This window comes from Otolemur garnettii, unplaced genomic scaffold (genome assembly GCF_000181295.1).
Source record: "Otolemur garnettii isolate 467f Iridium unplaced genomic scaffold, OtoGar3 scaffold00076, whole genome shotgun sequence".
In the NCBI taxonomy this organism is placed as follows: Eukaryota; Metazoa; Chordata; class Mammalia; order Primates; family Galagidae; genus Otolemur; species Otolemur garnettii.
This window is the reverse complement of record NW_003852471.1, coordinates 5866359-5880152: the sequence shown is the minus strand read 5'-3', so window position 1 is coordinate 5880152 and position 13794 is coordinate 5866359. Positions and strand designations below refer to the sequence as shown.

Genomic DNA, 13794 nt, shown 5'->3' with positions numbered 1-13794 from the left:
AGCACTTTGGAAGGCTGAGGAGAGAGGAAAGACTGAGTCTAATACTTTGAGACCAGCTTGGCCAACAGAGCAAGATCTTGTCTCTACAAAAATAAAGATATTTTAAAAATATTAGTCAGGTGGGATAGCACTTGCCTATAATCCCAGCTACTTGAAAGGCTGAGGCTTGACAATTCCAGGAGCCCAGGAGTTCACGGTTATACTGCATTTGAAAATTGGCAAGCGTATGAAGTAGTAAGAGCATCCGTTTACTACTTACCACGCGGCGAGCACTGAACTCAATCCAGTAGAACCTCCATAGCAGACCACATCCCCACATCGACCATCTCTGTACACTGACCTAACTGCAGAGACTGGACGTGCACCACACGTACATATCAGCACAGCAGGCTAGTTCATTACACGTATGACGACCACCTTCGTATGTTGACAAGTTTGTTACAGTCCCTTGGGTGGTCAGGTCAACTTACAGAGGTTCTACTGTATTTGTTAAGATATTAATCTTCACATCATACAAAATGGCTTCTATTACCTGCATTTTCAGATCAGGAAAGTAACTTAAGTAGGTGAAGTAATTGTCTAAAGCTGTATTCTTAATGAACAGAACACTAAGATTCAAAGCCAACCTGTCTGAGGCTCATCTGAGCTCTTGAAACTTCTATTAGCCATAAACTTATTAATCATATCACCACAATCTCTAATAAGCAGGATTAGACATCTTACTCTATTCTCTTCCATTAATGACAAACCCAGTTGTACAATTTTTAACACAGATTATACCAATTTGTATTTTTTAAAAGTAACTAGACAGTCCTTTCAACTCTGACACCAGGTCTCCATTCCTCTAGGGTTAAACAGGTTAAGAGACACAGATGAAATAGACACCAATGAGAAATGGATATACTCGGTATTTTTAAAATCCAAACTCCACAGCTGACCACCTGCTCAAGTTGACCTAATTTCCATAGACCAGACAGACCACATGCCACACGTACTCCATGGAAGTTCCTTATGTTGACCAGTTTGTTACAGTTCCTTGAGCGGTCAACTCACAGAGGTTCTACTATATTCCCTTAAAAATGGAAATTAATGTCAAAAAATAAGCTTTTCAGAGAACACACCCCTAAATAAAAAGAAAGACAAAAGTCAATTCCAGAGAGTGAGAAAAAAACTCCTCATGTTCTAAACAAAACCCTGCACAGCCTTCAGATTTCATCCTCCCTGGCAAGGTCCCTGGTTCTTAGCCTCTGTGTCAGAATCATCTGTTGAGTCCTTTCCACACACACCCAGTGGTCCAGGGCTGTGGGAGGGGGTGTGCACACAGTTCTACAATGTTTAAGAGCCCCTAGTTTAGATAACAGAAATATATGCTTCAGCAATTCTGGGAAAGTGAATTGAGTCATTCATTTACAAATATTTTTTGAGTCCCTATTATATACCAGGAAGTTCTAGGGGCAATTCTAGGACACAGCAGAGAATAAAGCAGAAAGCAACCTTGCCCTCTTGGGCCTTTCATCCTGAGAAGTGGCAGCTGAGCTCTGCTGTCATTACTCAGTTCTCACACAAAAAGTGAGAAAACCCTTATCCACTGGACGGCCTCCATCCTTTTCCTGTCTACAAAATGGCTCGTGAAGATCAATTCTACACCTCACAGCTCACAATGCCATTCACCCAGCAGCCAGGCCTGAAATCCCAATCTCCTGAGGAAGGAAACCTCAGGAAATGCCTGCACAGAAACCGCCGGGCGACAGAGGTTACTCCTCAGAACAAGGGCCGTCTCTGACTCCCCGGCGTCTAGATCAGCGTCAGGCAGAGTGTGGTCTGCAGACCCACAGCAGCCTGAGCTAGAAACTTACCCCAAACACAAACTTACCCAGATCACCTGAATCAGAACCTCCAGAGGTGTACCCAGGAATATGGGTTTTAACAAGCTTCCAGGAGATTTTTATGAAATCTAAGGTCTGACAACCACGGGGCAATCACAGCACTCTGTATGCAAAGGTCACAGAGATGCTGACTAACCAGACAGTGTGTTAAAAAGTTACCAATTTGTTTCTTGCAGTTCCCAAACCACATCTGTACAATTTTAAATGTTTTTACAGATTAATATTTCTATCTGTGAAGTAGGTTGAGCAAATATTTATGGTCTCGATTTTCTTTCCAGTTTTTATCACAAAACCCAAGCACCTTGCAGCTGCTCTACAAGTGCCGGGAGAGTGAATGAGATGAGCAAATAAATGAACAGCAGAGAAAGACATAACATGCTAACAGCCCAAACCGAAGGCCTCCTTCTACCACACAAGGCATGCCGTCACTTGTTAGCCAAAGTAACATTCTCTCTCAGAATTAATGCCAAGCAAAATGAGGAGCAACTAGGATGAAAGGAATTAAAACAAAGATAATTTAGAGAATATATTCTTCCAGACATATTTCAAAAAGATATTCTAAATTTAATGAACCTATCCTTTCCTTCTCTTTGATGCTTTTTAAAATATAAAATTTTAGTAGCTTATATTTAACACTTACCCAAAGTCTCCATCAAAATAGATGGCTCGTTCCTCAATAAGATCTATAACACCTTTGAAATTACCCTCCAACCCAATGGGTATCTGTACAAATGCTGCATTATGGTTTAGTTTGGACCTGAAAAATAAAAATATACTTGTTTACCTCTTTTCTTCTCTCCAATTCCTCTGAATGACAAAAAAAATATAAAAATAAGTCAATGGCAGATGTAGAAGTGAGAAAGGTATTATCACCAGGTCAGACCAGAAGATATAAAACTATTGGAAACTAACAAGCCAAACTCAAGGAGCTCAGGAAGCCTCAGCCCCATTTAGGCCACAAAAAGAACTCCACAATAAGTGTTGTCCCATCAGATCCCCAGAATACACTGGATCAGAAAGAGAAGGGGAAAGAACAGGTGATGGTTACCTGGCCAGGACAGGGAAGAATAGAGGGCAAGCCAAGCCACTCTCATTCTCACATCGACTGACACTAGCAAAGCTGAGTGCAGTGATCTGAAGAGGGAGCTCTGGCAGCAAAACTCCTGTAGTGGGTACAATCATCAGACACTCGTCTTTACCTGAATCCCCAACCAGGCTCAACACTGAACAGAATCTATACTCAGTGGCAGAAATTCTCACTGCAGAAGAAATATGTCCCAGTTACCACTGTTTATATCTAGACCCATAGCTGTAATTACGGATAGAGATGTACAAAGCACCAAATATTTGAAGAAAACATAGCCTGAAAGAGAAGTGTTAACACAGCAAATAGTATTAACCTCCAAAAAGAGTTATTAAAGGAAAGAAAATAAAATTAAAACCTGTTCAATGGGAGTTACAAAATGAGAAAACAAATAAATGGAGGTCAAAAAAGAACCAACCAAAGTAACCAAATAGATGCTAAGAGGCCAGGTATGGGGGCTCACTCTGTAATCCCAGAGTTTGGGGAGGCCAAGGTCAGAGCGTCGCTTGAGCTCAGGAGTTTGAGACTACCCTGAGCAACAAAGCAAGACCCCATCTCTACAAAAAATACATAAATAAATAAAAATTAAAAATTTTAAGATAAATAAATACAGATGCTAAAAGAAAATTTTCTTGGAATTCAGGAAAAGACTTGGTGAAATAAGCTAATGATAAGGACAAAAAGTACAAACATTTAGTTTTACCAAGAAAATAATACAAATGCTCAAAAAAGAAAAATTTTACTTTCACACCCCCAAATACCTAATTTCTGTAATATTAGCCTAAAATACCTAATTTCTGTCATATTAGCCTATTCACTACCGCAAACTTGGCCACCTGTACCTATCAGCTCTGTTACGTGAAACTTGACCATAAACTTCTGTGTCTACAGTTGCACACCTCCAGAAGAGAAAATATGAAATGCTCACTTTTTTAAAAGGCTATGTGCAGTATATAGCATTGTGCAAAATGTAAAATACTATAAACGTCACAGGGTTCTAGCTGGTACAGAAAGGAAGGGTCACTCTCATCCTAGCAAATATGCTACCATTTCACCTCTATGGCACACTACCTAAGAGCATGAAATAAAATCCTTCAGATAAATGTTAAACTAAAGATGATTCTTTAGGTTTGTATAAATGAAGTCTAAGTATTATTAGAATCTACTCTCGGTTATACATTTCCTAATTACATCAAAACAGTATAAATTCTGAATTTATCTTCCACCCCTCTAGAAGTTATCTGCCCCCATCTTACAGAAGGTAGTTGATGAGACCACACCACAAACTAAACCACTAGTGTTCCAAGAATTTACTTCATTCACATAAATAAATTTTAAGAAAGAAAAAATGTAAAGATAAAGTTTGATGACACTAAATTGCTGCCCTTTTGGATATAAGGTTGGCTGTCAGGATCATCACACTTCTCTCTTCTTTCTAAAGCTCGGTACCTCATTTGCTTCAGGGCTCTGGTTGGGTTGGAGCCCATTCGGTCCAGTTTGTTGATGAAAGTTAGAAACGGAACACCATAGCGCTTCATCTGACGATTCACTGTCATAGTCTGGCACTGCACCCCTCCGACAGCACAGAGAACCAGGACCGCCCCATCCAGCACTCTCAGGGCCCTTTCGACTTCTATTGTGAAGTCCACATGCCCTGAACGAGACAAAGTAGCATGGGGAGGGGAGTGTTAAAGAGCAGTCTGAGTTTTTAACATATGCACTATTAAAAGTTTTCATCTCTCTGCTCATTACAGAAGTCCTCTAATGAGAATGGAGATTCCTGACCTCACCAATACATTCTCCTGCCATAAGGCCCAGGGCCCAACATGATTATTTCAAGAAGATGCTAGGGCACAGGTACCTTTGGAATCATCTGGAATATGCAAAAGAAAAGAACTTCCTACTTACAACTTACTGGCACTATTTCTAAAAGAAACCATTTAAGAAGAAAGTGCTTGAGGTTCCAAGTCAATCTTCTCTAAAAGGAGTTTGGTGTTACACTTTTGAGTATTAAAATTAACTGGATCATATAAAACAAAGAACTAAATGTATTTTTCCCAAAAAGCCATAATAAAATCAAGACTCCAACTCACCAGGAGTATCTATAATGTTGATATTGATATCTTTCCACATGGTGTAAGTGGCTGCGGACTGAATAGTGATTCCTCTTTGCCTTTCTAGTTCCATGGAATCCATAACAGCACCAACTCCATCTTTACCTTTCACCTAAACACAAGCACAGCAGTTCAGATTCCTCTGTCCCTGATTCCAAGAAGAAAAGCCTTTACTGAAATGGAACCAGAACACAGCTAGTTAACTTACACAATTTTCAAATAGCCTAAGTGTCAAACCACCTCACCTCGTAAAGGAGATAACTGATCACCAAATGGACTCTGACTTAAAGTGGTCCAACCCAATGGTTTTTAAACTTTACGACAGTACAAAAGCAGCATATGCATTCAGTAGAAATCATATTTCAAGTATTTGTCAACCATTCTGTTTTCACATTCAGTATTCAATAAATTATATGAGATAGTCAACAACTTTATTATAAAGTAGGCTTTTTGCTAGGTGTAACTGTAAGCTAATGTAAGTGTTCTGAGAACATTTAAGTAAGCTAGGCTAAGCCATATGCTCTGTAGGCTGGGTATACTAAACTGGTTTTCAACTTATTGATACTTTTGATTTACAGTGAATTTATTGGTATACAACCTCATCATAAATTGAGGAGCAACTGTGTAGGTTTTGCCCTATATCAAATACCAAACCCTTTTCTGACCACTGTCCTCAGCTAAGGTAGACCAATCTCTGGTTGTAGAACCACCCCCACACCCTTTATACCATTCTGCCCTCCAGTCATGCATTAGTCCCAGAGCAGACATTCAGAGAACAGAACTTTCCCAGTTCTGCTGCACACGGATCTGATACCTAGGTAAGAAGGACTCAGCTTTTGAAGTATGTGACTTAACAAGATACAAAGAACCTTTATATGAAGAAATATTTTAAATCACAGAGTCAAGTTACTCAATGATATGGTAATATCTTCAGGAAAGTTTCAAGACTTTTTAAAATAATATTATTCTGATATATATATTTCTGAAATCATGCTTATGCTATGTATCATTTTAAGCCACCCCATCTCTACTAAAAATAGAAAAATTAGCTGGGCATAGCAGCTCATGCCTATAGTCCCAGCTACTGGGGAGGCTTAAGTGAGAGGACTGCTCAAGCCCAAGAGTTTGAGGTTGCTGCGAGCTATGATGCCACAGTACTCTAACCAGGGTGACAGAGTGAGACTCTGCCTCAAGAAAAAGAAATCATAAACATTTCTCCACCTCATAACAAATTATGCTTAAGTATATATCATATTGATTTAACATTCTTAAAAGACATTCTGCTCATGACAGTCACAATAATGATCTAATGATCTCTGGAAATATTACTCTGAGTATGTCAAGCCAACTGGAGCTATCCCCTCTGTGCACGTGATTTGGTTAAAGATCCACTGTTACCAGTGTTCTAACCTTTCAGGTTCTGTAAAGTTTGTACAAAATCAAGCTCTGTTTAATCTACCAACAGGCATGAACCACATACCTCATGCATCTTTGCGATTCTGCCAGTGTAGTAAAGGACTCGTTCTGTCAATGTGGTTTTCCCAGAATCAATGTGAGCTGAGATTCCAATATTTCGTATTTTTTCATTAGGAACTACCCCTGATGAACACCATCGGCAGGACTTCCAATTAACCTGAAAAAACAGGACAGCTCAATTCACTGCAGTTTTTATAAGAGATAACAGACAAAATGGGTAGGGTGCACATCTTTCCTTCAAGGAATCTCAGTGAACGTGAGATAGCCTGGAAAGGTAGATGGGAAAATGTTTAAACCTGCAACCCCTGAAACCACAGGAGGGACTACAAAAGAAGACAGAAAAGGCATACTCTTTAAAATGAATTAGTTAATTAAATGCAATTAAAATCAAATGAGACAGACCCCTTTGCCAAATATTACATATTTGAAAATACGCACCAGGGCTGATAAAAGCAGAAAGAACCCCCCCAAACTACGTTAACAGAAAATGCAAGTTTTACCTTAAATTTTACTTTAATTTCCCCCCCTCCTTAATTGCAGCTAACAAAGACGTTTCAGAACTTGCAGGCTCTATACAGTGAAGTCAACAGCTCCAAGAGAGCCCCAGAAGATGTCTAATTCTCTCTAAACAAAAAAAGTTCATGAAGTATCTTTTTTTTTTTAACTTTACTGGGGTTGGGGGTAGAAACCTTGTATTTTATGAAACCAAAAGACGATATAAACCCCTCCGTATAGGACTGCACATCCAAAAACAAACGAGATTTGCATGACAGAAAAGGCTCAATATCCGCCCTAAGCCTACGGTCTCTCCCAGCACCACCACAACCCTGCCCTAAAGGCTTTTATTCACAAACTTCTATACCGTGGTGAGAAACAAGACCTATGAAAGGGGTCGGGAAGATGAGAGCCAAATCAAGTAACGGAGGGCCGGCAGAGAAGGGACAGGCGGGCTAACGACATCCTGTAGTGAAAAGGGCACTGGATAGAGTCAGAAGTTTGGGGTTTGCGTCCTGGGCACACAACTTTTTCAGCTGTCTGACATTCACCCTATATAGCTCCTCTTTCAGGTACCATCAATAAGAGGCTCAGCCGTAACTCGGGGCCCCGTCCAGCGCCCTCCGGCACCGAGAAGATGCTCACGAGGAACCAGCTTAAGTGCAGCTACCGAGAGGCTTTGCAGCACTGGGGCGCGATCACTCGTATTCCGAGCTGTCAGCGAGGTCTCCGGGAAGGAAGGAATGTCACTGCCTCCACCGCCCTGAAAGGCCCGCAAGGTCCCGGGAACAGTCCCTGATTCGGCCTGGCGGGCACCAGTACCTGCTTCCCCTGCCAGCCGAGGGCGGCAGGGACCCGAGGCAGCGGCCCGCGCCCCACAGCCGCGGCGGCGGCGGTTCCCAGCAGCCTCATGGCCAGCGCAGACAGGCCTGAAACTCCCGCGGTTCCCGGTCTTCTCAGCCGCCGGTACCGCAGCCAGAGCCGCCGCAGGTCACGCTGCAGCCCGCGCCGGAAGAGCGCACAGGAGCAGAGGACACCGGGGCGAAGCCAGGGCGGGAAAAAGGAGAGGAACTCCCGGGCCGACGCGCCGACAGCGCCTCCGTTTCCCGCGCGCCCCCTGCCGGCGCGGAAGAGAAAGTGCAATCGCCTTCCGGAGCTGATTGCTGCCCCGGAGGAGGCAAAGCCCTGTGGGGAAGGGGGCTGTTTGGTCTTTGTCGTCTTCTTTTTTAAAGACATCATTGCTGTGTAAAGATGCACATTGTTAAAATAGTTGTTTGACCTATATAGCAATGTGAAGAAAAGTTTACGACAGAATTTAAATGAAAAAAAAAAAGCCAAATTATTGTGTATGTTGGTATTATAAACTTTAAAAAAAAAAAAAAGAAAAGAAGAGAAAATGTTCAGGACATTGCCTGAAAGGGAAGGTGGAAAAATAATAGCGAATTAACCACCAGTTATGGCCTGGCGCAGTGGCTCACGCCTGTAACCCTAGCGCTCTGGGAGGCCGAGGTGGGTGGATTGCCTGAGCTCAGGAGTTGGAGCCCAGCCTGTGTAAGAGCGAGACCTCATCTCTAAAAATAGCATTGTGGTGGGGGCTTGTACGGAGGCTGAGGCAAGAGGATCCCCTGAGCCCAAGAGTTTGAGGTTGCTGATAGCTATGACTCCAAGGCACTCTACACAGGGCAAGAGAGTGAGACTGTTTCAAAAAGCAAACAAAAACATAAACAAAACCTATCAATTACAAGTACTTTTTCTTTTCTTTTTTTGAAGGTTATCAAGTCAAAAATACATTTTCTGTACTTTTTCTCATTTCAAAACATTGTTATTGTCCAATGTCAGACGTTTTCGGTCCAGTTCATGTGGGAGACAGTAGCCTTGACCATCCCACATGGTGATCTTAGAGGCATCTCCAACTTAAGATGTCACAAACTGAGCTTCTGATCTTTTCCTAAAAGCCTTTTCCTACAGTTTTCTCCATTTCACAAATGGAAACACCATCCTTCGAGTGACTTTAGCCAAAAATGTTAGCCACTTTGACACCACTCTCTGGCACCCCCAACTAATTTGTCAGTATAACCTATAGGCACTACCTTCAAAAATAATATCCAGAACCTTCTACTTCTCCCCACCTCTCAGCACTGCTATTTCTGACAGAATTATTATAATAGCCTCTTAACCGATTTCACTGCTTCTGCCTTTGTGGGTCAGTAGATGACATTTTAGAGTCATTGTTTAATGCTAAGAAAAATCCAGTTGAAATTTGGCAAAATGCAGTAGAATACTATGCCTTTGGCAACATGCCAAAGAACGCTTTCTTATTTTCACCCATGAATTGCTTGGCATCTACATTCTCCTACCCAGAGCAAGTCACCCCTAAGGTCATAAATGACTGATACCCAGCTAGCGGATCAGCTGGAGCTACAGACCTCCATGCTGCAGCCCAAGATCCAAATGCTTTTCAATAACAAGAAGAAAAGACACAACAGCTCTTTTCCAGCTGGAACCATGGAGGGTCTCAAAGAAAGGAAAAAGAAGGTTCCTGCTGTGCCAGAAACCCTTAAGAATTTCACAGAGCTAAAGATCAAGCGTCTGAGAAAGAAGTGTGCCCCCAAAAATGCTTCAAAAGGCAAGGAGGAAGCTTATCTATGAAAAAGCTAAGCATTATCATAAAGAATATAGGCAGATGTACAGAACTGAGATTCAGATAGCTGGGATGGCAGGAAAAGCTGGCAGCTTCTATGTACCTGTAGAACCCAAATTGGCATTTGTCATCAGGATCAGAGGGATCAATGTGTGAGTCCAAAGGTCCGAAAGCTGTTGCAGCTTCTTCGCCCTCGCCAGATCTTCAATGGAACTTTTGTTAAGCTCAACAAGGCTTCCACAACATGCTGAGGATTGTAGAACCGTATATTGCATGGGGGTACCCAGATCTGAAGCCAGTAAATGAGCTAATCTACAAGCGTGCTTATGGCAAAATCAATAAGAAACAAATTGCATTGACTGATAACAGTTTGCACGATCTCTTGGTAAATAGGGCATCACCTGCATGGAGGATCTGATTCATGAGATCTATACTGTTGGAAAACACATCAAAGAAGCAAATAACTTCTTGTGGCCCTTCAAGTTATCATCTCCACGGGGGGGGTGTGTGTGTGTGTGAAAACAAAGACAACCCACTTTGTAGAAGGTGGAGATGCTGGTACCAGGGAAGACCAAATCAATAGGCTTGTTAGAAGAATGAACTAAGGTATCTGACCTGATTGTTTCTGTAATCTGGTCAGTTAATAAACAGTGACTACTTTCAAATTGAAAAAAAAAAGACAACAAAGTCTTTAGAAGTTTAGTTAACTTTAAAATTAATAGTTTTTATTATTTGAAATTAAGTATATAGTGATTAGGTTTCTACAAAATAAATGTATGTTTTTAAGGATATCTAATTGAAGTTTCTTGAATGAGGCCTTGATTACAGCTTAATTAACACCACCTTCCAATGGTGAAGATGTTCCCCATCCCTGTGATACCGCAATTTTGTCTTCAGTTGGTTCTTGGATTCTGTGATTTGTGACTCGAAGAATGAATCCCGGGACTACAGATAAGTGGTAAGACAGGATTTATTTACACAAAAGAATACAAAAATACCAAAGCTCCTGGCAGGGAGAGAAAACCCAAGTCAGGAGAGAAAAGCTGTCTGTCTGTCTGTCTGTCTGTCTCTGGGCTCTTTGTCTAGTGGTATACATAGTCGCATGGGGCTCTCAGTAGTTACATTTAGTGCGGCTCAGTAATTACATTTAGCGTTTCTGGGACGACATGTCTGGGTCTTAAATGAGTGGCTACAATGGCTACATTCCCAGGCCTAGGAAACTTACATGAAATTGACCAGGCCTAGGAAATGGGCGTTTCCTGTTCAGCCCTAAGTGCAAGGGGAGGGAAACCTAAGGTGCTGGTGTCTCCCCAGCAGTTGTCTAGTCCCACCGGCTACTGGAGCCTCCTTCAGGGGCCCCTGCTTACCCTCCAGCCAGCTGGTTCCTCTGCCCTTTGCCACCGCACTAACACAGCCAAGGCCCAGGCAGCCGGTCAGTTCTGCTGAGCCGTCTGGGGCGCCACGGGTCCTGTATCACCTGGATTAGAGTCTTTGCTCTTCCCCAGATAACTGCCTGGCGCTCTCTCCCTCACTTCCTTCCCTTCAACCCTTCTAAAATAGCAAGGCCCTCCCCCACTGTCTAACTTCTCACCCTGTTTCAGAGCATTTCTTAGATCTATCTAGACACTTTAAATGCATATGTATCTGTTTATCATTTAGCTCTCAGTGAAAATGTAAGTTTCATAAGGACAGTGATTCTGTTTGTTCATTGCATGTGATTACATGTACTTTAGCACTAAGTGTTAAATAAATATTTGTTAAGTGAATGAATGAATGAGATCGAAGAAATAGGAATCAGAGTAAATTACAAGATACAAGAGAAAAAAATCAGAGACTCAGGGATGAATTTCAGATTTACTTTTTATTTATTGTTCATGTAGTAATTTGCAATGAAGATTTTGTAATCTGCCTTGATAAATAAATTCATTAACATTAAATATACATCCTTAAATACACTTTTTCACTTTGAGAATTAACATTGTATGGGTTTTGGTAGAGATGGTGTCTCACTATGTTGCCTTGGCTGGTTTGAAACTCCAGGCCTCAAAGGATCCTTCCACTTCAGCCTTCCAAAGTGCTGGGATTACAGGCATGAGCCACTGCACCTGGCCTAAAGACTTCAAAAAATTTAATCTTCATATGCCTTTATACACATTTGTTTTAAAATATATAATTATGTAGATAGATGATAAAATTAAAATTTTTACTTTAATTTTTAACTTTATATTAATTTAATATAACCTTATCAGCATATTAAATAAAACAGTATAGCTACTACATTTTAACTACCATTTTAATAAACTAGTCATTTTCTTAAGTAAAGGTTTATATAATCTTGTATGTGTATACATTCATGTTTTTCTATAATTATTATACCAAGCAGATTCCTAATTATTTTTATTAGTCACCACTTTTAACCAATGTAATTTATTTTTGCTTTCTCCAAAGAGAAAACCAAAGACAAAAAAATCAAGAAATGTCTAGCTAAATTTTTATGAGTACACATTTTACTTTTATAAATTTTTAAAATTTTTAATTGATACATAATTATACAAACAATGGGGTACGATGTGTATTCTGATATATATACACAATGGATAATGATCAAATCAGGGAAATTAACATATCCATCACCTGAAACATTTATTATTTTTTTGTGCTAGGAAAATTCAAAATCCTCTTTTCTGGGTACAATTACATATTGCTTCACAAGGGGTATATGGCCTGAGAAATGACATTAGACAATTTTGTAGTGCAAACAATCATAGAATGTACCTACCCAAATCTAGATGGTATAACCTGCTATACACCTAAGGTATAGGACACACCTGTTGTTCCTCAGTTCCAAACCCGAACAGCAGAACAGCACGTTCTAATATTAAACACTGTAGACGACTGTAACACAATAGTGATACCGGAAGTTTGCTCTTCAGTAAGTTCTTGGTCTCACTGATTCGAAGAATGAATCTGTGGACCATGGATCAGTGGTAAGACAGGATTTATTTACAGAAAAGAATACAGAAGAGCCAGAGCTCCTGGCAGAGAGAAAACTGGAGACAGGAGAGAAAAGTGCTCTCTCTCCCTCTCTGTCTGTCTGTCTGTAGGCTCTTTGTCTAGAGGTATATATAGTGTCATGGGGCCCTCAATAGTTACATTTAGCTAGGTAGTTACATTTAGCTTGTCCGGGCCATCCTGTCTGGGACATGTCTGGGTCATGTCTAGGCCAATGTGTCTGGGACATGTCTGGGTCACGTCTGGGCCAATGTGTCTGGGGCATGTCTGGGTCACACATGAATGGCTACAATTCCTTTCATTCCCAGGCCTAGGAAATGGGGACCCCATCCCCACCCTCCAGCCTGCTGGGTCTACTGCTTGCTGGCACTGCACCAACACTGCCAAGGTGGAGGCAGCCCGTCGGCACCCTCCAGCTCCAGAGCTGGCTGGGATGCCACTTGTCCTGTACCAATAGTAAATACTTATGTATCTAAACATAGAAAATGTACAATAAAAATACAAAACCACAATATTATAATCTTACAGGATCGCTATGGTCCATCACTGACTAAAATGTTGTGATGGGCTTTATTATGGTCTCGAAAATATATAATAAAAATATAGAATGCTTTGTGATTTGCATGTCATCTTTGCACAAAGATTATGCTAATAATCTCTGTACCTTTCCAATTTTACCCCATGTGCTGCCAAAGCAAGAACCTCTGTAAGTTTCAAGGTGACAACATAACAATATATAATATTCAAAGGGTTCGCACACTCTGTTAATTCATAGTCATTTGGAATGTCTAAGAGTAAATTGAAGTTATTTTAAGTAACCAGAACTTTGCATCATTTATTATTTAGAAATTGCCAAGTAAGTAAGAACTAATTTAAGGGCTTGGAAGGTTAATTAAGGATCTGAAAAATTACAATTATAGTTAACATAGTCCTTATAGTAAGTAGCAGCCTAATGATTTTATAAGATCCTAACCCCTTTAAAAGACACTTGTATTATACAATTTTCTAGTTAAGCACCATTTTCTATTTTGTAATCTTGCACAAATCAGTGGATTCAATGACAACGTATTTGACCTATACATTAAA

At 40.7% G+C, this 13794-nt stretch overlaps 1 protein-coding gene and 1 non-coding gene across 2 annotated transcripts in view; both read right to left on the bottom strand.

Moving 5' to 3' along the window:
• Nucleotides 1-8055, bottom strand: part of GFM1 (G elongation factor mitochondrial 1) — a 47737-nt gene extending 39682 nt beyond the window's left edge. Inside the window, exons 1-5 of the mRNA XM_003794140.3 lie at nt 7878-8055; nt 6565-6717; nt 5064-5196; nt 4420-4624; nt 2527-2643 (exon numbers count right to left, since the gene is read on the bottom strand). Of these exons, the coding sequence (XP_003794188.1) occupies nt 2527-2643; nt 4420-4624; nt 5064-5196; nt 6565-6717; nt 7878-7967 (698 nt within the window). The 5' untranslated portion in view covers nt 7968-8055. The remainder of the gene's footprint in view (nt 1-2526; nt 2644-4419; nt 4625-5063; nt 5197-6564; nt 6718-7877) is intronic.
• A 5249-nt stretch (nt 8056-13304) lies between these two features.
• LOC111726713 lies at nt 13305-13406 on the bottom strand. Its single transcript, XR_002774423.1, has one exon. It is a non-coding gene; the product is annotated as a U6 spliceosomal RNA (small nuclear RNA).
• Nucleotides 13407-13794: the final 388 nt, after the last annotated feature.